This window comes from Trichosurus vulpecula, chromosome 2, assembly GCF_011100635.1.
Source record: "Trichosurus vulpecula isolate mTriVul1 chromosome 2, mTriVul1.pri, whole genome shotgun sequence".
In the NCBI taxonomy this organism is placed as follows: Eukaryota; Metazoa; Chordata; class Mammalia; order Diprotodontia; family Phalangeridae; genus Trichosurus; species Trichosurus vulpecula.
This window is the reverse complement of record NC_050574.1, coordinates 14581953-14608329: the sequence shown is the minus strand read 5'-3', so window position 1 is coordinate 14608329 and position 26377 is coordinate 14581953. Positions and strand designations below refer to the sequence as shown.

Below are 26377 nucleotides of genomic sequence, written 5' to 3'. Positions count from 1 at the left end.
GTCTGTCTGTTGATGTTTGTAATTTGTTTCTGTTTGCTCTGAAGTTCAGGGTGCTGGCTTTTTCCCCTGAACTAAGTGAGTGAGATTTGTATACTGGATTAAAGTAAGATTGTTAACCCCTTAACATTGCTTTTCTTAGTAAAGCAGATCAAAAGAACCTGGGCTTGCAGCATTCTGTGAGCTGGTTGTTGTTGGTTTTACACCCCCACAGCAGCTGCTAGCTGGATTGCTACAACAATAGCACATGAACTCTCTAGGACTTCTACTCTGAAAGATGTCCCTGATGCTTGGAGTGACCCACATTAAGAAACTGAGCCTTGACAAGTTTAAGGGACTTTAAAAGGGCATTGCAAACTGTAAAGTGCTATATAAGAGCTATTATTATCATTATTACTATTAATCAGAATCACACATAACAATTGCCTGTGGTGACATTTGAACCCAGATCACCCCTTCTCTAAGTCCAGCACTGAAAAAAGTGATGCTACTACTTCTACAGCTAGTTAGCCACCTGCTTGGGTTCACACTGTGTCAGGACCTTTTTTCATCCTCTCCAACACTGCCAGCCTGGCAGTCAGAGCAGGGAAGATAGATGGACCTTGTCCCAGACAATGGGGTAAAGGACAAGGTCTTCCTGTTTCTTGGACTTGAAGGGCCACAAGTAAGGTTCAAACAGCAACAAGGTGGCCCCTCCTAGTTTCTAAGTGGGAGAAAAGATGTTTTGAATGCACTCTGGGAAGATGGTACAGTAGGTCAAAAATTTCCAGGCTCTCCAGATTTCCTCCACAAACAGACAGAATGTCACCATGAAATGAGTATGGAGCAGCAAAAATATTGGGGTAAAGCTAAGACTCGAAGAGAGGACCTCAGAAAATACCAGACCTCCAGAGCTAAGGTGTGGCCTGAGGGAAGTGTAAACACAAGACCATTTAAACTGAATCAGAAAATGGTAGGCCATGAGGGAAGCATCTAGGCCTCAAGGAATTTTCCTCAGGAACTTTTACCTCACAGCCTCAGGAACTTTCACCTCTAGAACTATTACCTCAGAAATTTTCATCCAAGGAAAGGCAGACCACTGAGTGGGTAAGGATTGAAGGCCCTCAAATCCCCTTTTCCCCAATCCACTGTTTCCAGATGCCGGGCCTAGGGGTACTCATCAGAATGATGCCAAAAAGTGGCTGTGGGCAGGGAGGAGTGAGCACAAGCCCACTGAGTGTGGTACTGGCAAGGAGCAAAAACATTTTTGATGCAGCATGCCTGGGACCCTAACTGGGGATTACAGTGGAGGAAAGGAGTCCCTGAGTTAAGCCTGTGAACAGAATTCAGAAAACAAGAGTAAGGTGGATTTCAAGCCTAGCCAACATTGTCTGTAGATTTTAAGGCTAGATAAAAGGATGAGAAAGATGCAAGAAGAGTCACAGACAAAAGGATAGGGAAATTACCCAGGAAATGGGGACTTAATACTCAGGCTTATTCATCTATTTTCCAAGGTGCACAGGCACCTCCCCACTTACTGGTGTGCATTACAGGCCTTGTGTGGATGCTCAGATCCTCTGAAACTCTTCACTGCCATTAAATACAAGGGGAAAAATCCACCAATGACCAGGTCTCCATCTCTGTGGACTCGTGGGTTGATTTGCTCAAAGCAGGGGAACTTTTCTTCCCTGTCTAAAGAAGATGGTATGTTCAGGAGCAAGAAGAGAGCACTCAGAAGGAACATTGGGCCTGTTTCCCAAGCAGTGCCCCAAACTCTGAGCCTGTGAACAGCCAAGATGTCCACAGCCACTGGTTGAATCACACTTTAATAGGAAAATCTTTCTTTGTCTGATGGTTGCCCAAACACTGGTCAGTTTCTGGCACTGCAGCAAACACAGCAGAAGTCTAGTTCCTGTCCAGGAGCCAAACCTCAGGAACCAGGTGACATTTATAATCCTAGTAAAGACGGGAAGAGGTGGGGTTCCTGAATGGTGAAGCTGCGTGTGTCAAGAAGGAGCTCTAGGGAGCTTCACTGCCTGAGGTTCTGCACCTGAATCTCAGTCTCCAAGAGAAATCCAAAAGAAAAATATATTTGATCATCTTCTTCTCTCTTCTTAGCAAATCCCCATGGAAATCAGGCAGTCTGTTGCCTCAAGGCCCCTTGCTGAGCCTTGGAAACTTGTGTGCAGCTGACACAGCAAACCTCCCAGGACTCAAGGAAAGGCATGAGTTGGATCAGGTGTGATCAGCCCTAATTCACTGTGAAAGGGGGAGAATGAGTTGTCAGTGGGGTTGCCAGGCTTCTGCATGAGGCCCTTTGTTCTATGAGTTGAGCAGCACATATTTTCCAACTTCAGGGCATGAAAAAACCCATCATCAAGACCTGTATGTGAATAGGCTACTCACACTAGGCCCAAGCTCTCCCACCCTGCTGCCTGAGCCACATAGAGACCTGAGCTGTGCTTGCTGGAGGTTGGCCATTGCTGATAATTTCTTGGGGTCAATGTCATTTTCCCAGATAGAATGGAAGATCCTTGAAAGCATAATCTTTCATTTGGGACTTCTTATCTCCAGCACTTAGGCTACTGTGTGGCTACAGTAGACACTTAATCAATGCTTATTGATTGACCTACCTTAGACAGCCTTTCCTGGTCCCCATTTTCAACTTTCTGACTGATAGTATCTTCCCCTCTTAAAATCCCTTTATGTACGTTATCTACTCTGTATAGATTTGGCATTAACCTAGTTGTTCACATGTCTCCTGTATTAGAATGTGTTTGGGCTTTTTCTATGGGACCTGAGCTTGGTTGGCAGTGTCTAGAATATAGGAAGCTTGTACTTGCTGACTGTTTCATTACTGCCCTTGCATCTCCCATACCCAGAACAGTGCCTGGCAGACTGGATGACAATTTTGATGGGCTAAAATTCTGTGATTCTGTGATTTCTAGGAGCCATAATAAAAGAAGGGTAGTGATAAGCTAAAGTGTCCAGAAAACAGTTAGGGTTCACAAGGACCTTGAGTTCTTTTCTCATGAGGATCAACTGCTCAAAATGGGCGTGCAGACCCCCATTGGGAGGAATTGGGTAGATATGGCCACTCAGTACAAGTATTCAGAGGGCAATCACAAGAGAGGAATTCAGTTTGGTTTTCCAGGAGACAAACAGTTGAACTAGGACAAATAGATAGAAGGTAGATAGAATCCAATGGAAACTCCATGGAAGGGGGGAAACCCATTGTAACCTTCATAATTATTCACAATGGGTGTGATCTGCTTCAGGTAGAAGTTTGTTCCTACTCATTGGAGGTCTCCATGTAGATGCTGGGTGACTATTATTAGGAAGAGTATAGAGGGAATTCTTGTCCTAGTTTTAGTTTGACTAGATGGCTTCAGGTGTCCTAACTGAGAGATTCTGTGGAAAATGAGTCCTCAATAGGTTAATTGTCTCTAGTCTCAGGTAGAATTTACAAAGGACTTTTACTTACACAGCCTTTCTAGGAAGTTTCCTTCCAACATTTTTCACAGAGTAACTGTTACCACGGTCAGAAAATTCTAAGTTTTATGAAGTCTCATGGTCAATGTGACTTTAGAAGGTGACAACTTAGCTTTGACCAGCCATAGCATACCCATATAAATATGGAAGACAACCTTTAACCAGAAGGACACTCTGCAAGTGTCTCCAAAGTGTAAAAGTTCACAGGTATAAAGTAACGTCATTTCTTAAAGTGGTTTCTCAAACTTACAATGGGAGAAGTAAGTATAATACCAACATACAGCAGTACCATGGTTTTATAGCCTAGACTCAAAACGAAAGTTTCTGTTAATTAAATAATATTAATCAAGTAGAATGCATTTCTCAATTTATCTTACCTGGAAAAGTCATTTCATCTAACAATTTGACGTTGAGAGAATAGTATAAAGTAATGAAAAAGAAAACTTTTCTTTATCTACTTTTATTTTTTTTAGCTTTAACTTTTTGAGGAGGAAAGGGAATTTCTGCAAGCTAAGTTCTCACACTATCAGATGTGCAATTCTCCTGCTGTCTAAAGGATATCTAAAGCTTCATCAAACTTTTCTCTAATATACTACTAAATCTTAGGCTTTCTTTTTGGCCTATATTAGAGATTTTGATAAATGACAACAATAAGGGCTTTATTGCTCCAATTGGATTAAAATGACCAGTTCTATATTCTTTCTTGAACAAGATTGAAATTTCCAAGATGTACAGACATTTTGTCATCTTGTCAAGTAAAACTTTGCCAATTTGATTTCTGAAGAACTAACAGGCCTATGATCTATTCCAAATCCTTGAAGTGATTTTCTTCTAATTCAAATAGACAATCAAGTTCTAAATCACTTACACCAGATACACATAGGTAGATAATAAGTTTCAGGCTTCAAACTGAAAAGCTATTTGCCCTGTTTGGAAAAAAATAACTTTTATACTTATTTCAGTTTTATTTAAGAATGAAGTATTTTCTGTCTCTCTTCAGGGAAGAGATAAATGAAAGGAACATACTATTTATGTGAAAATTTCACAGTCCTATAAGTCATAAAACCTCCTAGGATATTGTATCATTTGTTAAAAAAATCTTCTTATCTGTATATTTGCCTTCCTCACTTGGCCAGAATTAGGAATTAAAAGATATTACTATTCAGTAGTGTCAGACTCTTTGTGAGTCTCCATTTGCGATTTTCTTTGCAAAAAAATGAGTAATTTGACATTTCCTTGTTCAGTTCATTTTACAGATGAGAAACTAAAGCAAGTGAGGTTAAGTTACCTGCCCAGGGTCACACAGCTAGTAAGTTACAGGCCTAATCTGAACTCAGTCCTTCCAGACTTGTCCAGAGTCCAGGCTTGTCACTCTATCTAATATACCACCTCCCTGCTCCCTAAAAAACAAAACAGATTACTATTCTGAGTTAGTTTGGCAGAGCACTCAAGGGTAGAAAGAGAGAATACATCTCTGCAACTGATTGAGAGTCCTCCTATACTGATGCAATTCCAACTCAGGGTGGAGCCCTTTCTTTCAACATGGTGCCAATAGGAGGGAAGAGTCAGTTCTCAAAAGAGAAAGAAGTAAAACTGTACCAGACTGGGAAAGTCACAGGCCAGATCAGCTCCTACCCGACATGATTACTTCAGGAAAACCAAGCTTCCTGGCCACAAATGTCATCCTGTCTACCAGGTGGAAATAGTCCTTTTGGATTTCAATTATGTCCCCAACCAATAATTTCATTGTCACCCAGAGGCCTAAAGGAAAAAAAAAATCATTGCTTAAGATGATGCCAAGAGGGAGACAGCAAGAGAAAGACCATAGGGACAAGCAGTCAGGACAAGTGAAAGTGAAGCAATCCTCAAAGGATGAGGAAACTTATCAGGGTCAGGACAAAGTTGGGAGGAGGACAAGAAACTCATTCCTGAAAGCAGAATAACATGACTTCAGTGGCTGATTACCCAGAAATGAGAAAACAATTGTTTAAAGGATTTCTGAATTCACCAGGGTCACACTGGGAGCTGATGGCAGAGACAAGGTTGGAACTCAGGTCACTGGACCCCTCAGGTCAATGCTCTTTCTGTAATCCAGTCTTCTAATCAAGGTCAAGTTACTGAAGAATCAGATAGTTGGCTGGAACCATTGGCTGGAAAAAAGACTGGGAATTTATTTAAAGTCCACCCTATTATTTAGAAGTACCTCTTTTCCCAGATATTCCAACAAGCCAGGCAAATCTTAACACTCATTTTCATCAGGACTTTAGCTATGATATGATTCATTCTTTGATCTCTTATCTTGGACATTATTTTTAATGATATGCTCTTCATAATTACCTACTACCAGAGTCATCGCTTCTCCCCTTAGGCCCCAGAGAGGAGCACATAACTACTCAGACTTCAGTTTACCCTCATCCCTCAATTTCTAGATATCTGCATCCAATTACTCATCACAAAATGGACTAGGTCACCAGTCACTTTTAGTCATCAGAAATATAAGTATTAAAGCATTGCTAGCTGAAACAGAGGAAAGAATATATTTAATTCAGCCACATAAAATGAACATCAAGAGAAAAACAACAATTTAGTAACAGAACCAGGTAGATTAAACCTTCTAGACATATGTACATGGTTACCTGCCACCCCAAATGGCCTCCTTAATCCCCGAGTACATTTCTTTAAATTAGTATCCTTGAGATCCATCCTCCCAACTGACAGTTTGACAAATCAAATAAATTTTGTCCATGTTGAGGTCTTTGTTCATGAGATCCTGTAAGACAGGAAATTAATACTTACAACACAGTCATTTTCATATCTCATTATTTAAATAAAAGCTAACAGGTGTTATACCATGTATGTAATAGGAAATCCCCAAAGAAATAAAAGAAAAAAAGAACCAAAGAAAGAATTGATGATAATTTCCTGTTCAGACATAGTTCTTTATGGACATGACCCCGTTAGCGCTACACAAAGCAGAGAGTATAGGGCATTATCCCTATTCCATACAATAAAAAGCTGAGCCTTAGAAAAAAGACTGAGTTACAGAGCCCAGATACTCAATATCAATTCTTCTGACTCAGACAGAAAGTAGAAAAGACCACGTTGGACTTGGTATATAGAGATCCCTGATATACATGCTTGAGGGGCTAAGAGATCACAGACTGGATTCTTTGTAAGTCACCTATCAGTTCCACTATTGTTCAGCATTCCAGTGGGAATAACAGGAAAGAAAGAAAGAAAATATCAAAAACTTCTGTGGGCCACTTTTCTAGGCTGAACAACTTTCTTACAAATCTAAAATTTCCAGTTCTCAGATCCCTGCTCCACTTTTGAGAAACACCATAATTCTAAGACAATTCAGTTATGACATCTACAGTAGACTATAAGATCCTTATGGTAGTGGCCAGCTCATAATTATCATTTCAGTCTTCCTTCCACATCTTGCACATACATGGCACTGTTGCATAGTGTTGCATAGTGCAGCAGCCTCCAAACTTTTTTGATTGTGCACCCATAAATTTAAATATAATTAAGCTAATTTGCAAATATCATTTGTAAATTATATAGAAGTACCACTGTGTGATAATAATTATATATTTTTAAACTAATATGAAAAAATACACTTCTTCTAAAAGGATGCAATAAAGATGAAATAACATTTGTCCTGCACTCAACAGGGACCTATTGAGTAGGCAATGGGCGTTGTCAGATCTGAGCTTTAGAAAACTAATTTTATGTAAGGGCAAGCAAAGTGAGACTTTTTGTTGGTTTTTTTTTGGAGTGCTTCTCAGCACTAAGGCAATCAAGTGCCTTTGACTGAGTCTTTCCTTTGTAGGAAGGCCCACACCCTTTTGCTAGTTAGGTCACAAGAGGTGTAAAACCCTCAAGAGGTGTGAAGCCCTGGAGAGGTATGAAACCTTTCAGAGATGTGAAGCACTCTGATACTGAAGAAGTATATATATACTCTGAGGTTAGCCTTTTGTTTAAGGCTCAAGAATTGGAAGAGTGTTGGTGTGGAGACTCTGGGCAGTTGTTAAGGAACCCCTGCCCCCTACTTCAAAAAACCCAGACATTGATGCTTCTCTCTCTTTGTTAACTATGTATGTATAGCTTTGGTCAGACAGATAGAAGCCTGTCTGTTGATTTGTGTTATTTACTCTGTTTATATCTTTTCTGCTTGTAATTTCTGTCTGTATTTGCTCTGAAATTCAGGGTGCTGACTTTTTCCTCTGAACTAAGTGAACGATATTTGCATGTTTAATTAAAGTAAGATTGTTAACACCTTAAAATTGCTTTCCTTAGAAAAGCAGATCATAAGACCCTGTACTAGCAGCCCTCCTGTGTACTGGTGTTGTTGGTTTTACACAGCCACAGTACCAGCAAGTAGCATTGTTGTTATACTTCAGCAGCAATGCGGAGGATGCATTAGAAAGGGGAGAGACTTAAAGCAGAAAGACCAATTATGAGGTTATTGCAATAGTCTAGAAAAGAGGTCATCAGGGTTGGAGCTAAGATAGTAGCCACATGAGTGGAGAGAAGACAGAAGTGAGAGATGTGGAGGAAAAGTGACAAGATCTGCCAGCTGATCAGATATGTGGCATAGCAGGGAGTGAGGAATCAAAGATGACCATGAGATTGTGAGCCTGAGTGCCAAGAAGAGTCTGGGGCTGTTGTGGTCAGCAGAAAAGTCTGGAAAAGTTGTGGGATTGGGGGAAAGATAATGTGATGGCATCTGCCCTGAAGATTGAAATACATCCATGCCTGCTTATTTTGTGCAACTTTACTCTCCCACCCAAAATGAAAAGTGGAGAACCTGGGCTCCTTGAGTGCAGAATCCACTCTATTCTGAATGCAGAAGCCAACCAAGGGGCAAAGCCGCGAGGTGATCTGGGGGTCAAGTGGGAAGTATGCTGAGGGGGAAGGGATTGTTCTTTTAGTGGTACCTGTAAAGCTGCTAGTGTGGATGCCCACATATAAATCAGGTCATAACTGCTATAAGGAACTAATACCTGCTTACAAGAGATGGAAATTAGGAGGTTGCACAGAAGAGGAAAGGATTGAAATGGGGAATAAAGATGGGTAGGTTGTGTTGAAGATGAACCCCATAGATTTGCTATCTCAGGAAGGAGAAGGATGTCATCCTTCCTCCTTTGTTCTGTACTCCAAAAAAAAAACACTTCTTGGTATCAGGCCATGACCCCACCAGGAAGCCGCAGTCCCCATTTTGCAGACCACTACCATGGCAGATAGAGAATTGGACCAGGAGTTCTGAAGACCAGGGTTCAAACCACATCTGACACTTACTAACTTTGTGACTTCAGGCAAGTCCAGGGGAGGGGAACCTGCAGCCTCCAGGTCATGTGTGCCTCTCTAGCTCATCAAATGTGGCCCTTTGACCAAAACTAAACTTTACTTCTATGTGAACTTGAGGACCTAGAGGGCCACATGTGGCCTTGAGGTCACAGGTTCTTCACCCCTGGGCAAGTCCCTTAGCATCTTGGTGCCTCACTTTCCTTATCTATAAAATGGACATAATAATACCTAGAGAATCTACATAATAAGGTTGTTAGGAAAGCCTCAAAACTACATGAGAAATGTGTTTTAAGGTATAAAGTGCTATATAAATTGGCAACTATTATTTTTAGTAGAATGTAAACTGCTAGACAGCAAGGAATGAAACAATAGAGCACCACCTTTAGGACTTCCCTGACCACAGCTGCCTCATCTCCATATACTCCTTATTTGGACTGTCTGCCTTAACTCCTAAAAATTTAAGCTCTTTGATTGCAGGATCAGGTTTGATTTTTCATTTTTATTCCCAGTTATGTGCACAGTGCTGGACATAGAGCAAGGATTTAGTAAATGCTTTTCATTCATTTCAGTAGATTCTATCTACTACTCCACTGGGCTGCTTCTCCCCTAGTACACTGTGGCTGCTGCTTAACGAAAGATGGCCAGTGGGGAAGAAAAAAATTGTTAAAGGAAAAACAAGTTGCACATAATAGATCTGCAGTTTCATGTGCAATCATCTTTTTTTATTACATTGTGTTATAGAAATGTTTGTTTTATCCAATAAATTAAACAACAAAACAAAATGTATGCAATAACTACTTACTATGCAACTACCATGTAAATTGGGGCATCTAGGGTCCTCAGTGGATAGAGCCCTGAGTCTGGAAAAAGAAAGACCCTAGTTCAAATCCAGCGTCAGTTACCATGTGACCGAGGCCAAGTTATATAGCCACTTTTTGCCCTAATCCACTAAGAAAGATATGGCAAACTACACAGTATCCTTGCCAAAAATCCTGATATACCATATGATCCATAGGACCACAAAGCATTGGACATAACTCAACAACTACAACAGGAAAAAAACCATCATGTACAAAAAGAACCAAATTTCATCCCTGCCTTCAAGGAGTTCACAGTATAATGGAAGTGCTCACAACTTTGAAATTTTTGATAGAAAAAGTCCCCCTGTTTCCTGCTTGGTTTTTAAACTCATTCTCCTACCAAAAGTTTGGTCCAAGGGTCAGTAGAAATCCCTGTTTATTGGAAAGGAGAGTTCAGAACAAGAAATGATGATTTAACTCTTTAGAATTTATAATAAGTATCATTTAATTCCCAAGACTCTTAGTAATTTATTTTTTTAGTTTTTTTTTAGTTTACAACACATGGTTCTACATAATTTTGAGTTTCAGATTTTCTTCTCTCCCTCCCCCCCTCCCTCCCCAAGATGGCATGGAATCCATATAACTTGCACGTATAACTTCACATTGAATTAATTTACACACTAGTCAAGTTGTGGAGAAGAATTATGACCAATGGAAGGAGTCATGAGAAATAAGAAACAGAACCAAAACAAAAAACACAGACTCTTAGTAATTTAGATTGTCCAGGATCAACAATACAAACTTAGACACACTGGTCCTTCCTGGGATTTTTTTTTCAATTTCCCAACAGAAGCCCAACAGGACTTTGTTCCAAAATAGATTGATCCCATAACGAACACTGTATTATTTGACAAGGGAATATAGAGGATCTCATTACGAAGACTGGCTACTCATGTCAGAATTGAGGATTTAAATCAGCTTTATATCATTAGTAGTAGGAATCCTGCTAATTACTTAAGTTTTATGTTAACTTGAAAATCAAACAGAAAATTTAGACAGGAAGAATAGTCAAGACAATATAGTAGTTACAAACAACAGAATGACAATCAGACAGATAATTTTCTTGATTATTTGTCTGCAGAAAATAAGGTGAAGTGAAACTGGGTTTAGAAACCCCCCCTTCTACCCAGGTATACACCCCAAAATAGAAGAGATCCTCCAAATGAAAGTTTTCTCAGGCACAAGGGATAACATTAAGACAGAAAGAAAATGTAAAACTACAAAATTCTAACTGGCCTCAGCATCTTTTTGTCTTCAGTTTAAAGCATAAAAGTGCTAGACAGCAAATTTGTGTGCTCTCTCAGTTCCTCTTCTCTTGAAGTTCTCAAATTGAGGAAGTGAGTTTTTGTTTGTCTGCTGAAAGTTAAATCTGAGAAATTCTAAGCCAGCCACCACTTCACTGGTCACCAAAATTTGTTGTAAGTATTTTCAGGGTCCTTGATTTTAAGGATTTTCAATTTGGTGTTTAATTAGGGATTTTTAGTTTGTTCTTTTTTTCTGATTTTTTAGTTGTATGACTATTTAATTGATCTGTTCTTTCTGTATTTTGCTGATGTAAGTTCTCAGAGACACAAATTTTCCCCTAACTGCTTCATTGGATGCATCTGATAAATTTTGTCATGTTTCTCATCACTTTCTTCAATGAAATTATTGATTGTTCCTATGATTTCTTCCTTGACCCACTCTTTCTTTTGGATTAAATATTTACTTTACAATTAATTTTAATCTATATTTCCATGGCCTTTTATTGGATGTAATGGTTATTGTATTGTGGTCTGAAATGGCTGCATTGAATATTCCTGCTTTCTGAATTTGGTTGTGAGATTTTTTTGCCTCAATACATGGTCAGTTTTTGTGTTGGTGCCACGTTAAGCTAAGGAAAAAGGTATAGTCCTTCTTATCCTCATTCATTTTTTTCAGACGTCTATCATATGCAACTTTTGTAAAATTCTATTGACCTCATTAACTTCTTTCTTTTTTCTTGTATGGCTAGAATTACCTAGATCTTAAAGTGAAATTCTGAGGTCCCCCTCCAGTTTAATGTTACTGTCTATTTCCCCTTATAAATCATTTAACTTCTCCTTTACAAATTTGGATGTCACATTATTTTGTGCAGACATATGTAGATATATAGTTATATGTGTGTATATATGTGTGTGTGTGTCTGTGTGCATATGTGTGGAGGTATATATGTATGTATGTATACACACACATATTTGTGTGTGAGTTTTACTTCATTATCTATGGTACCTTTTAGCAAGATGTAGTTTTTTCACTATTTCTTTTAATTAGATCTATTTTTCCTTTTGTTTTGTCTAATATAATGATTACTACCCTGCTTTTTTTCCTTTACCTGAAGTATAATAGATTCTGCTCCAGCTTCTCACATTTACTCTGTGTGTCTCTCAACTCCTAAAATATTTCTTGTAAATAACATATTGTAGGATTTTAGTTTTTAATCCACTCTGCTATCTGCTTCTGATTTATGTGTGAATTTATCCACTTCACATTCACAGTAATGCTGACTGTGTATTTCCCTCTATTCTATACCCCCTTTTCTCTTCTCTCTCTCTCTCCCTCCTGCCCCCCCTCTGTCTCTCTCTTTCTTCTTCCACCCAGTTCCTCCTGTAACAACAATGTTGCCAGCAGCTGTTGTGAAGGTGAAACACCAACAACAAGAGTACATAGAAGGGCTGCTAGCCAAGCTTCTTTGATTTGCTTTTCTAAGGAAAGCAACTTTAAGGGGTTAACAATCTTACTTTAATTAGACATACATATACCATTCACTTAGTTCAGGGGGAAAAGCCAGAACCCTGAACTTCAGAGCAAATACAAACAGAAATTCCAGAGGAAATATAAACAGGAAATATAAACATTTCTTTCTAACCACATCACAATACATAGTTGACAGACAAGCACCAACATCTAGGTTTGATGTATTTGCTCCTTAGACTTGGATCTCTGGAATTTGGCTATGATATTCCTGGAAGTTTTCATTTTGGGATTTCTTTTAAGAAGTGGTTGGTGAGAGAGGTCCAAAAGACCACTGAAGAAAATAATTCCTTAAAAATTAGAATGGAGCTTCTACTCTGTTCTGTTTGCTCAGATCAGAGTTGCTAACTTCACATCTGGTGTACAAAGCAACAGCCAAATTTGGCCATATTTTCTTAAGGACGATTATGCTGTCTTATTCTTCATGCTTCCTGGTAGCCACTATTAGCTGCTCATTTTCTCCTAACAGTTTACAAAAAGTCTGACCTCAGGAAATTTTTCTTTGAGAGTTGAGACATAGTCATGAAGCCAAAAAAAAATCTGAAAAGCAGATGAGTTGTCACTTAGCTCTACAGACAGGGGATGAGTGCTTATATACATTGGTTTCCTGAATGGTGTGTACCCCAAAATGATAGGTGACTAAATTGAATCTTACTTAAAATTTATTTGGTGAGCTTTCTATTTCAAGGAAGCCTACTGAATCACCCACCAAGTTTGTTTTTATCTGTTTGCATCGATCTGGATGTTCATGTAATATTGGATGTTCTTAAAGCAAGGAAAACCTATAGTAGTAGTTGGTTGAAATACATTGGCTTGGCAGTCCCAGGGGGAAAAAAGTAAGAATTGAGCAAATGGGACCTAATGACTTTATGAGAAATCAAGAAATTATAAAACATAACCAAAAGAATGAAAAAATAAAAGACAATGTGAAATAACTCATTAGAAGAACCACTGACCTGGAAAATAGATGCAGGAGAGATAATTTAAAAATTATTGGACTACCTGAAAGCCAAGATCAAAAAAAAAGCCTAGAAATCTTTCAAGAAATTATCAAGGACCACTGCCCTGATATTCTATAACCAGAGGGTAAAATTGAAATTGAAAGAATCCACAAATTGCCTCTTGAAAAATATCCTAAAAAGAAAATTCCTGGTAATATTGTAGCCAAATTCCAGAGTTCCTAGGTCAAGGAGAAAATATGACAAGCAGCTAGAAAGAAATAATTCAAATATTGTGGAAACACAATCAGGATAACATGAGATCTATCAGCTTCTACATTAGGGGATCAAAAGGCTTAAAATATGATATTCTTGAGATCAAAGGAGCTATGATTAAAACCAAGAATCACCTACCCAACAAAACTGAATACAATACTTCAGGGGAAAAAATAGACATTCAATAAAATAGAGGACTTTCAAGCATTCTTGATGAAAAGACCAGAGCTGAATAGAAAATTTGACTTTCAAATACAAGAATCAAGAGTAGCATGTAAAGGTAAGCAGGAAAGAGAAATAATAAGGGACTTATTAAAGTTGAACTGTTTACATTCCTACATGGAAAAATGATATTTGCAACTTATGAGACTTTTCTCAGTATTAGGGTAGTTGAGGGGAGTATATGTATAAAGATAGACAGATAGACAGACAGACAAACAGACAGACAGATAGATAGATATAAAGATAGAGGGCACAGAGTTAGTTGAATATGAAGTGATGATAACTAAAAAAAATAAAATTAATGGGTGAGAGAGGAATATATTGGAAGAAGAAGGGAGAGATAGAATGGGGTAAATTACCTCACATAAAAGAGGCAAGTAAAAGCTGTTATAATGAAAGGGGGGGTGAAAGGTAATGAGTAGCCCTTACTCTCATCAGATTTGGCTTAAGAAGGAAATAACATACATACACAATTGGGTATCTTACCCTACAGTAAAGTAGGGGGCAAAGAGATAAGAAGGGGGTATGATAGAAGGGAGGACAGATTGGAAGATGGGGTAGTCAGAAGCAAACATTTTTTAAAAGGGAAAGGGTCAAAGAAGAAAACTGAATAAATGGGGGACAAGATAGGATGGAGGGAAATACAGTTAGTCTTTCACAAAATGACTATTATGGAAGTGTTTTGAATACCAATACATGTATAACTTATTTTTAATTGCTTGCCTTCTCAAGGAGGATGGGTGGGGAAGGAAGAAGGGAGAGAATTTGGAGCTCAAAGTTCTAAAAACAAATGTTAAAAATTGTTTTTACATGTAACTGGGAAATAAGATATAAAAGCAATGGAGTATAGAAATCTATCTTGCCCTTCAAGAAAGTAAGGGGAAAGTGGATAGGGTGGGGGAGAGTGGGGAGATAGAAAGGAGGGCAGACTGGGGAAAGGGGCAATCAGAATACATTCCATCTTGGGGTGGGGGAGGGGAGAGATGGGGAGAAAATTTGTAACTCAAAATCTTGTGGAAATGAATTTTGAAAACTAAAAATAAATAAGTTAATCTAAAAAAGAGAAGTGGTTAGTGGATCCTATCAATTTCTATTTTACCCTTCAGTTCTAGAATATCAAGGTAGTTTTCCTGGATATTTTTTTTTGAAATGTGATGTTTAGATTCTTTGTTTTTCATCATGGCTTTCAGAGAATCCAAAAATTCTTACTTGATCCCTCCTATATCTATTTTCCCAGATCAGTTATTTTTTAATGATATATTTCACAATTTCTTCTATTTTCATTCTTTTGATTTTGCTTTATTGTTCTTAATGTCTCATGGAGTCATTATCTTCCATGTGGCCAATTCTAATTTTTAAAGAATCATTTTTCTCAGTGAGCTTTTGTCACTGTCTTTCAATTTGGTCAATTCTACTTTTTAAGGAGGTGTTTTCTTCAGTGAATGTTTCCACTGTTTTTTTGCAGTTCCTTTACCAAGTTACTGACTCTTCTTTTCAGGAGTCTCTTGCATCACTCATTTCTTTCCGGAATTTTTCTTCTACCTCTCTTATTTGCTTTTTATGTTTTTTTCTTGCAAAAGTGAGATTTTATTGCTTTATTTTATTAAATTTATTCATTTTTAGTTTTCAACATTCACTTCCATAAGATTTTGAGTTCCATGTTTTCTCCCCATCTCTCCCCTCCACCAAATCCAAGACATCATGTAATTTTATACAGGCTCTACATATAGATTCATATTAAACCTATTTTCACATTAGTCATGTTGTAAAGAAGAATTAGAGCCAATGAGAGAAACCACAAGAAAGAAGGAAACAAAGAAAAAGAGAGAAGGGGAGCAAGTAACATATCTTGATCTGTATTCAGACTCCATAGTTTTTTTTTCTGGATATGGACAGCATTTTCCATCAAGAGTCTTTGAAGTTGTCTCAGATTCTTGCATTGTTAAGAAGAGATAAGTTATCAAAGTCTGTCATCACACAATGTTGTTATTTCCACATACAATGTTCTTCTGGTTCTGCTCAATTCACTCAGCATCAGTTCACACAAGTTTTTCCAGGTTTATCTGAAGTCTACCTGATCATCATTTCTTATAGCACAATGGTTTTCGATTACATTCATATACCACAACTTGTTCAGTCATTCCCCAACTCATAAGCATCGCCTCCATTTCCAGTTCTTTGCCACCACAGAAAAGCTGCTATTATCTTCATGATAAATTGTTGTAATCTCTTTGTTGATATTTTATTTAATTTTTGCAACAATATTCATTAGGAAAATTGGCCTACAATATTCTTTCTCTGTTTTGGCTCTTCCTGGTTTAGATATCAGCACCACATTTGTGGTATCAAAAGAATTTAGAAGGACTCCTTTTTCACCTGTCTTTCCAAATAGTTTACATAGTATTGGAATTAATTGTTCTTTAAATGTCTGGTAGAATTGAATTGTAAATCCATCTGGCACTGGAGATTTTTCTTAGGGAGTTCATTGATGGTTTGTTCAATTTCTTTATTCTGAAATGGGGTTATTTAAGTATTTTATTTCCTTTTCTGTTAATCTGGACAATTTATAGTTTTGTAAATATTCATCCACTTCCCTTGGATTGTCAGATTGATTGACATAATACCTCCTAGTTATTGTTTTAATTTCCTCTTCATTGATGTTGAATTCAGACTTTTCATTTTTTATACTGGTTATTTGGTTTTCTTCTATCTTTTCATAATCCAACTAACCAAAGGTTTATTTCTTGCTGTTTTTTTATAAAATTAATTCTTAGTTTTATTTATTAGTTCAATAGTTTTCTTTTTTTGTTGTTTTGGTGGGCAGGGCAATTGGGGTTAAGTGACTTGTCCAAGGTCACACAGCTAGTACCTGTGTCTAGTGTCTGAGGCTGGATTTGAACTCAGGTCCTCCTGACTGCAGGGCCAGTGCTCTACTCACTTCACCATCTAGCTGCCACCAATAGTTTTCTTACCTTCAGTTTTATTAATCTCTCCTTTGATTTTCAGACTTTCTAATTTGGTATTTAATTAGCTACTTTACTTTTTTTTATTCCTTTTCTAGCTTTTTTTTAGTTACATGCCAAATTCATTGATATTGTTATTCATGCAAGCATTAAGAGATAAAATTTCCCTTAGAGTTACTTTAGCTGCATCCCATAAGTTTTGGTAGTTGTCTCACTATTGTTGTTCTCTTTCATGAAATTATTAATTGTTTCTAGGATTTGTTGTTTGACTCAATCATTCCTTAGAATTACATTATTTAGCTTCTAATTAGTTTTAAGCCTATCATTCCATGGCCCTTTATTACACATCATTTTTATTGCATCATGATCCGAAGAGGATGCATATGATATTTATGCCTTTCTGCATTTGATTATAAGGATTTTATACCATAAAAAATACATGGTCAAATTTTGTGGAGGTGCCATGTACTGACTGAGAAAAAAGTGTATTCCTTTCTATTTCCATTCAATTTTCTTCAGAGGTCAATCATATCTAACTTTTCTTAAACTCTATTCACTTCTTTAACTTCTTTTTTGTTTATTTTGTGGCTAGATTTTTCTGGTTTTGAGAGGAGGAAGTTGAGGTCCCCCACTAGTGCAATTCTGCTGTCTATTTCTTCCTGTGACTCACTTCACTTCTCCTCTAAGAATTTGGATGCTATACCAGTTGATGCATATATATTTATGTTGATATTATTTCATTATCTATGGTGCCTTTTAGCAAGATGAAGTTTCCTTCCACATGTCTATTAATTAGATCTATTTTTGCTTTGTCTGAGATCAAAACTGCTAGCCCTGCTTATTTTTTAAACTTCAGCTGAAGCATAATATATTCTGCTCTTCCTTTTACCTTTACTCTGTGTGTATCTCTCTGCTTCAAATGTGCTTCTTGTAAACAACACATTGTAGGATCATCATGTTTAAATTACTCTTCTATGTGCTTCCATTTTATGGGAGAGTTCATTCCATTCACATTCACAGTTACAATTACAAACGGTATATTTCCCTTCATCCTATTTTCCCTACTGTCTATATTTTTCAACCTGTCCTGCCTCACCAGCGTTTTCCTTCTGACCACCACCTCCCTAAATCTACCCTCCCTTGTATATGCCCCCACTTTCCCTTTTTACCTCTTTTCCCCTCTTACTTTCCCTATAGGATAAAGTAAATTCTTCTATCCAACTGAGTGTTTACTGGCTTTTTGAGCAAGTTTTGATGAGATTAAGGTTTAAACGATGCTCACCCCTCCCTCCCTTCTTTACCTGTAATGTAATAGGTCTTTTGTGCTTCTTCATATAATGCAGTTTACCCTATTCTACCTCTCCCTTTCCTCTTCTCACAGTACAATCATTTTTTCCACCTCATAATCTTTTTTGGCATCACCACATTAAAGTTAACTTACATCCACATGTTTTGTCTTTGCATGTACCTTCTAACTGCCCTGATAGTGATTCAGTTCCCAAGAGATACAGTTATCATCTTCCCACATAAGGATGTAAACAGTTTAATCTTATTGAACAACATGTTTTTCCTTTCTTTCCTGTTTACCTTTTTATGCTTTTCTTGAGTCTCATATTTGAAGATTGAATTTGTTGTTCAGCTCTGGTCTTTTCATCCGGAAAGTTTGAAAGTTCCCTATTTCATTGAATCTCTGTCTTTGCCCCTGAAAGATTATGCTCAGGGATTAGAGCCATTTACCTGGCTGTTATGTCTCCGGGAAGATTTTTTATCTTTTAATGCCTCTCTTATCATTGTGTTTGCATGTCAAATTTTCTATTCAGGTCTAGTGTTTTCATCAGGACTGCTTGAACCTTCTCAATTTCATTATATTTTATTTTTTCCCATGAAGGGTTACTATAAGTTTTATTGGGTAGATGATTCTTGGTGGTAATCATAGCTCTTTTACCTTTCGGAATATTTTATTCAAAGCTCTTTGATCCTTGAATGCAGAAGCTGCTAAATTTGATGTAATCCTGACTGTGACTCAATGATATTTATTTATTTACTTTTGCTTCTGTTTGGATGCTGTATTTTCTTCTTAACATGGGAGCTCTAGAATTTGACTATGATGTTCCTTTGGAGTTTTTATTTTTCTATTTCTATTTAGGAGTTCTTTCAATTTCTATTTTACCCTCTAGTTCTAGTATATCATGGTATTTTTCCTTCATATGTTTTTTAAATATGATGCCTAGGCTCTTTTATTTTGATCATGGCTTTAAAGTAGTCCAAAAATTCTTAAACTATCCTTTCCATATCTATTTTCCAGGTAAATTGTTTTTCAATGAAATATTTTGCATTTTCTTCTATTTTTAATAATTAAATTTTAATAATTGTTTCTTAATGTCTCATGGAGTCGCCTAAATTTAAGGAATTATTTTCTTCAATGAGCTTTTATAACTCCTTTTGTCTTTGCCCAATTCTACTTTTTATGGAATTGTTTTCTTCTGTTTTTTTTCCTTTTTTGTGGTTCCTTTAACAATATATTTACACTTCTTTTCATGAGTCTTTTACATAACTCTCATTTCTTTCCTCAATTTTTCCTCTATCTCTCTTATTTGATTTTAAAAATCCCTTTTAAGCTATTCTTAGGTGTTCTTCTAGGGACTGAGAATTAGTCATATTTTTCTTTGAGACAGTGCATGTAGCCATTTTGGCACTGATGTCCTCTTCTAAATTTATTTTGGTCTTCCATGTTTCCATAGTGTCCTTTTTGGTCAAATTCTTTTTGATTGTTTGTTTGATCATTTTTCCAGCCTATTTCATGACCTGTAATTTTATGTTGAAGTTGTACTTTGGTCTGGGATAGAGGAAGGAATTTCCCAAACTTCTTGCACTGGACATGTGGAGCCTCTCTGCTGGCCTGCTGCACTGGCAACATGAAGTCTTGCTGTCAACCTTTGCTATGATTTTTTGGTCTTCCTACTAACCTATCTTGGTGGTTGGGGTGTGGCTGCTCATTTACCCAGAAGCTGTTTACACTAAATTCTTCTATTTTATCACAGTGAGACAGACCTGCTGACCTCTAAGTTGTCCTGGGCTGCAAAATTGTTTCACATTATACTTCATGCTTATGCTAGTGCTCTAGAGTTTGTTTTGTGGTGTTATTTTAGAGTTGTTTGGAAGTGAATTCAGGAGAGTTGAGGTGAGTTCCTGATTTGCTTCATAATCTTGTCTCTGCCTCTCCTTAATGGCCTTTCTCATTGACTAAAGACCCATTTCATAATATTCTTGCACTGTTATCGTATTCCCAGTTTTTCCACTAACATTCTTATTTGATTATAAAATTAATTATTTTTGATCTTTGAAAAATATTTTTCTTTAGCTTTTCTAGGAATTTCTAGGAATTCTTGTAGTGTATTTTTATTTAAAGCTTTGCCATAGTTGTTTTTAAGTCATTGTCTTTTTCTAAGTTTGCATCCTGAACTTCCCTGTAATCAGGACTTTTTATGTTCAGGTATTTTTATTTTTTTAGTGTTTGTTCATTTTCCAGGCTATTTCTACACTTTGGAGTTTATGTCAGAGTTGGGCTCTCCTCATCTCAGGGGTATCAAGGTAATCTGAGGTTCTATAGTTTGATCTGGCGACCTGTACTTTCAGTACTTCCAAGGTTGCATGATCTTGGTAAAGTTAGGGTCATTATCCTCCTTGTCTACACTATGGTTCTTACCCATGTAGGGCCTCTTCATTCTGAAATTAGGACCTAGGACTAGATAATGGCTAAAGGGACTGTCAAAGGGTGCCTAGTGCCTAATCCTAAGAAAGGATTACCCTTCTAGTCTTTTTCTGACCATTCATCTTAATTCATCTGACCAAATTCATCTCAGTCTTTACCACCCCTAAATGCTAAGTGATCTCTAAGCACTGCCACCATTGTTCCTTCCACCTCCTATAACATAGGAGGCTACTACCACATTGATCTTCTTGCCAACCTCCATCCTAGTATCTGGAGTATCTCTGCCTTACTAAGCTCTCCTGAGATGGAAAGATGTCTTACTGTAACTTTTTGTTGGTTATCCTGTTCAGAATTTGATTTGACACATTTTTTAAAAAGTTGTTTATAGGTTCTGTTTGAAGAACTCATCATAAAGGCTCATTTACCTGGACCATGTGGCCTCCTGCCTTCTAGGTCCTTTTGTTCAGTGCCTCTTCACTTTTGTGAAGGAAGAATACGGTACTTAGAACTGATCAGTCTTGTTGGCATTCATGCTTCCGCAGACCTCCAGGCCAGAAATTTGGGGATACTTAGACTGATTCCTGGACCCTTCTCATGCTGATTCTAGAAGCAGTGACCAATGAGGCCATTCTAATGAATCAGGTGAGTGTTAAAATGAATGAACTAAGGTGTAGGCTGTGTGAGTGGGGCGGTGTTAAGGTATGAGCACTGTGGTGAAAAAGAGACAAGGACTTGGCAGAGGGCTAAACACCTTATCTATTCTGGCTTGTTAGGATCAGAATTCAGAAGGCTAACACCACACTGAGCAAAGCCCATAATGAGCATGAGATAGATGAGGCTTTGCCCCAACAAAACAACATCGTAGGCAGTGGGGAAATGAGGTGGAAAGGATGTTCTTATGCTGGCATACTTCCACCTTCAGGTCTCAGTTTGTGGACCTCTGCTAGCCACTAAGTGGCATGACTGCTCATAGAAATCCCTAGGTTCCTGTTTTTTCAAGCACATCCCAGGGTATGAATTTACTCCTCCTAATGTAGCTCCACTTGTGTTCAGACTGTCCTGCCAGAGGGTTTGCAGTATACTATCCCTAATAATAGGTATTTTTTTACCCATGTTGAAAAATTCTTGGTAATGGCTTGGGCACCTAATTTGATTTGAACCCTGGTTTTGGCCTCAAGAATCAAGCCTCTAGTCTTCCTAGGTGACCTTGACTGCTGTTATTGAATATAGAATAAATGGCATGTGAGCAGAATAATCTCCAGGAAGTCTTTGCCTCACGCCTTATCCCTCATTATGGGAGCTAATCCTCATGTGGTCCTGATCAGGAATAAGACAATGGGTAAGAAAAAAACCCTGCAGACTTAGAGTTTGTGAGGTGTGTTAGATTGAGCAGAGAGGATATCTGAGCCTTAACATGGGATTCATTTTTTCAAATGAGATAAACAAATGAAAAAGGAGTTCATTGTCAAGAAGACACAAATGCAAGGTAATCTCACTTCTCATAATTCTGGGACTATGCCTTCATAGGATTAACATGAAGAAATAAGTTCGAGAGTGCTGACATAGTACACTGAGAAGAGTGACAATTTTGTTGTGGGAAGACCTGGATTCAAATCCTGGCTTTGCCTTTTTCTTGGTATATGACCTTAGGCAAAAATGCTTCACCTCTCTGGGACTCAGTTTCTTCATTGGCAAAATGAAGATGTTGGACTAAAGGACCTCTATGTTCCATTCCAGCTCTATTACTCTACGGAATCAAATTCTTGTCTATTCATAAAATATTTGGTTAATGCCTGTTGTGGACAAGAAACTCTGCTTGGTGTTGGAGATACAAAGAAAAAGAAGAAAAAAAACAGGCCTTGTCCTCAAGGAGCTAATACCATAATAGTGAACATAAGCCAAGTGCCAATTAAGTATGGTACATAGCAGAATATGGTAAGCTTCTTGTTTCAAGGCAGGGCCCTTCCCTAATTCAGGTTCTGTAAGGAGTGCCACGTGCCACATGTCTTAGGTACAGATGGCTGGGATACTAGTAAGGATAATAACAATGGGGAATAGTAGTGGCATCTAGAGCAGAATAACAGAACAGAAAAAAACTATTATTGGATATAACTGAATCCTTTAAATGAAGTTAGAGTCAGGAGGGAGGAAATCTCTATACATCACTAATTCAGGCAAGAGGTAATAAAGAAATTGTGAAAGCAATGGAAAGTTGGGAGGGTGGTTAGCTGGATAATAGTAAGTCCTGGAAGATCCCAAGGATATCCAGAACCTAGGGAGGGAAGGGAACACAACTTTTGGTTATTAGATTTTTAAATAAAAGGGTCATATCTATAGGTTGCTATTCCATTCAGAGAAGTGGCCAAGGTTGGAAAGAGGACTTAACAAGTAAAAGACAGCAAGGAGTAGGTTTCACCAAGATATTAGATTAGTTATTTGAAGCTAATGAAGATCTTTTTTCAGCATCTCTGATGCCCCAGAAGGGTCTCTGGGGCCAAGTTTCTAACTATAAAATCTTATTTATTCCTTAACCATTCCAGAGTGTTAGTCTCTGGCCTTAGCAGAATCACATAGCACTTGGGAAAAAAGATGCAGCCCAGTAACCCAGCACTGGAGGCCAAGATGGCAAAAACCTCCACAGCCACCATGGCCTTCCCCTTGGAAGTCTGGTATGTGGGAAGGAAAGAGACCCACACACTGCAGAAGACTAGCATGCTAAAGGTGATAAATTTGGCTTCATTGAAGGTGTCAGGAAGGTTCCTGACCAAGAAAGCCACCATGAAGCTGCCAAGGGCTAGGATGCCCATGTAACCCAGGACACAATAGAAGGCAATGGCAGAGCCCTCCTTACACTCAATGATGATGTGGCCAGGCTCAGAGTTAGTGTCCACACCTAAGAAGGGAGATGAGGTCCCCAGCCAGATCCCACAGAAAATCACTTGGATCACAGAGCAGAAGACGACAAGAGAATTAGACACCTTAGGCTGCACCCACATCCTCATCCTGCTGCCTGGTCTTGTGGCTTTAAAAGCCAGAACTACCATGATGGTTTTGGCCAAAATAGAGGAAACTGCCACTGTGAACACAATTCCAAATGTTGTTTGCTGAAGAAGGCAGGTTGCTGTGGTAGGCCGTCCAATATAAAGCAAAGAACAGAGGAAGCAAAAGATGAGAGAGATGAGAAGTGTGTAGCTGAGAAGCCGGTTGTTGGCCTTGACGATGGGAGTATCTTGATGCTTCACAAAGATAATGAGGATCAGAACAGTGAGGAGAGAAAAGGAGAGTGCCATGCAGGTCAGAGTCCATCCCAAAGGTTCTTGGACACTGAGGAAGGTTACTACTTTTGGGAGGCACTGGTCCTTCTCTTTGTTTGGGTATTGATCTTCTGGGCACTTCACACAATTGTCCATATCTGCAGTTTAGCAACCAAAAAAGCACGTATTAAGAATCCACTGTGTTCAAGGCTTTGTGTTAGGCAGCTGGCAAACAAAGTAAAAAAGCAAAGCAGCCCCTGCCCTCAAGTATCTTGTGCTCATTTTCCTGTTGAGATACAACACATACATAAATAAGGAAACTGAAAGTGATTAGATGAGGGCAAGAGAACCAACTGGGCAAGGTTTAGCAAAAGGCAGATTACATGGATTATGAAGGAAAATGAGGATGTCAGTAGACAGAAAGGGGAAGCATTGTGTTGCCGACATGAAGCACAACCTGTGCCAACTCACAGAGGCAAGGGATAGAAAGTGAAATATGGCTTAGGATGGAAAAGATATCTGAAGAAGCAGACTAATATGAGATAGGGCTTAAAGAGTAGGTTTGCTTTGAATTGTAAGAGAGCTTTGTTGGCTAGTTCAGCAGCTAATAAAAGTATGAAATTCAAAGGGAGAAAAGGAAAACCACTTACCACAATTGACCAAGACAAGGCAAGAGGTGAGAAAAGCCTGAGCTAGAATTATGATTGTATCAATGAAAAGAATGGGATGGATAAGAGAAAAGCAACAACAATAGAGAACCCATGAGGAGATTTCTTTATAAAACTACATGGGGAGGAAAAGGTGAATGAAGAAATCAATTAGAAGTGGGTTCCACGCCTTCATTCAAACACATTTGGTTTACTCGTGTTTGTATATGTTGCATCTCATGAGTAGAATGATTATAAAATCCTTTTGCTGAACATCCTTATGAAGTATAGGCAGAGAAAGACCTTTTTATTAATATAAAGACGTATTATCTAAAAGCAAAAGCAAACATCATACGTAATGGGTTGTGCTAGCACCTTTCCCAAAAAAATATAGGAATAAAGCAAGGATGTGCATTCTTCTCATTTTTTTATACTTCCAGCAACACTAGCAATAGCAATATGAGAGGAGATTATAATGAAAGGTTTAAGAAGAGCGAAATATCAAGTAAAACTACCCCTATTTACTAATAGCATGATGACTCACTTAAAAAATCCTAGGGCATCATCAAATGTACTATTAAGAAATTAAGAATCGAGACTTCTGGGGGCAGAGCCAAGATGGCAGCTGGAAGGCAGGGACTTGCGTGAGGTCCTCGCCAGGTCCCTCTAAAAACCTATAAAAAATGGCTCTGAACAAATTTGAGAACTGCAGAACCCACAAAATAGCAGAGGGAAGCAGGGCTCCAGCCCAGGACAGCCTGGATGGTAGCTGGATGAGGTCTATCGCACATGGAGCAGAGGGGAGCGGAGCTCAGCCTGGGCCGCGGCAGGACCAACCAGACAGGGAGCCGGCAGGAAGAGGACCTAGTGCCCTGAATCAGTGAACTGTGGAAGTTACCAAACCTCTCAACCCACAAACACCAAAGAAAACAGAGACGGTTGGTGGGAAAAGCTGCACTGGACAGAGTTCACGGTTCGGACACCACCCCAGGGACACCAGGGGTGGTGCAGGTACAGGACTACAGTTCCAGTTACTTCTGGCCCCCGGCTCACTTGGTGGGAGGAATGAAGTGGTGGATCAGAGCAGGAGTGCAGAGCCTGCTTAAGATTTGCATCAGGTCCAGGTTGGTGGTTCTTGGGGAAGGAGGAGTGCTGGTGTGGCAGAGCTGGCTGTATAGAAAGAGCTCTGAAATCAACAGTGCATCCCCTTAAGCTTGGAACAAAGTAGTCTTTGCTCTACAAGCAGTCATACCCCAACGAAGAACTCAAGGGTCAAGTAAGTTGTCTGGGAACATGGCCAGGCAGTGAAAATGCACTCAGATTCAGTCTCAGACTTTGGAATCTTTCTTTGGAGACAAAGAAGACCAAAACATACAGGCTGAAGAAGTCAACAAAGTCAAAGAGCCTACACCAAAAGCCTCCAAGAAAAACAGGAACTGCTCTCAGGCCATGGAAGAGCTCAAAAAGGAGTTGGAAAAGTAAGTTAGAGAAGTAGAGGAAAAATTGGGAAGAGAAATGAGGATAATGCAAGAAAACCATGAAAAACAAGTCAATGACTTGTTAAACGAGACCCAAAAAAAATACTGAAAAAAATATTGAAGAAAACAGCACTTTAAAAAATAGACTAACTCAAATGGCAAAGAGCTCCAAAAAGCCAATGAGGAGAAGAATGTCTTGAAAAGCAGAATTACCCAAATGGAAAAGGAGGTCCAAAAGACCACTGAAGAAAATACTACCTTAAAAATTAGATTGGAGCAAGTAGAAGCTAGTGACTTTATGAGAAATCACAATATTATAAAACAGAACCAAAGGAATGAAAGAGTGGAAGACAATGTGAAAGATCTCATTGGAAAAACCACTGACCTGGAAAATAGATCCAGGAGAGATAGTTTAAAAATAATTGGTCTACCTGAAAGCCATGATCAAAAAAAGAGCCTAGATATCATTTTTCA

General features: G+C 38.4%; 2 protein-coding genes across 2 annotated transcripts in view; both read right to left on the bottom strand.

Moving 5' to 3' along the window:
- Positions 1-1720, bottom strand: part of LOC118836268 (vomeronasal type-2 receptor 26-like) — a 51833-nt gene extending 50113 nt beyond the window's left edge. The window contains exon 1 of the mRNA XM_036743600.1: positions 1515-1720. Coding sequence (XP_036599495.1) covers positions 1515-1720 — 206 coding nt within the window. The remainder of the gene's footprint in view (positions 1-1514) is intronic.
- A 21320-nt stretch (positions 1721-23040) lies between these two features.
- Positions 23041-26377, bottom strand: part of LOC118837917 (vomeronasal type-2 receptor 26-like) — a 46982-nt gene continuing 43645 nt past the window's right edge. The window contains exon 6 of the mRNA XM_036745067.1: positions 23041-23936. Within this exon, the coding sequence (XP_036600962.1) occupies positions 23041-23936 (896 nt within the window). The remainder of the gene's footprint in view (positions 23937-26377) is intronic.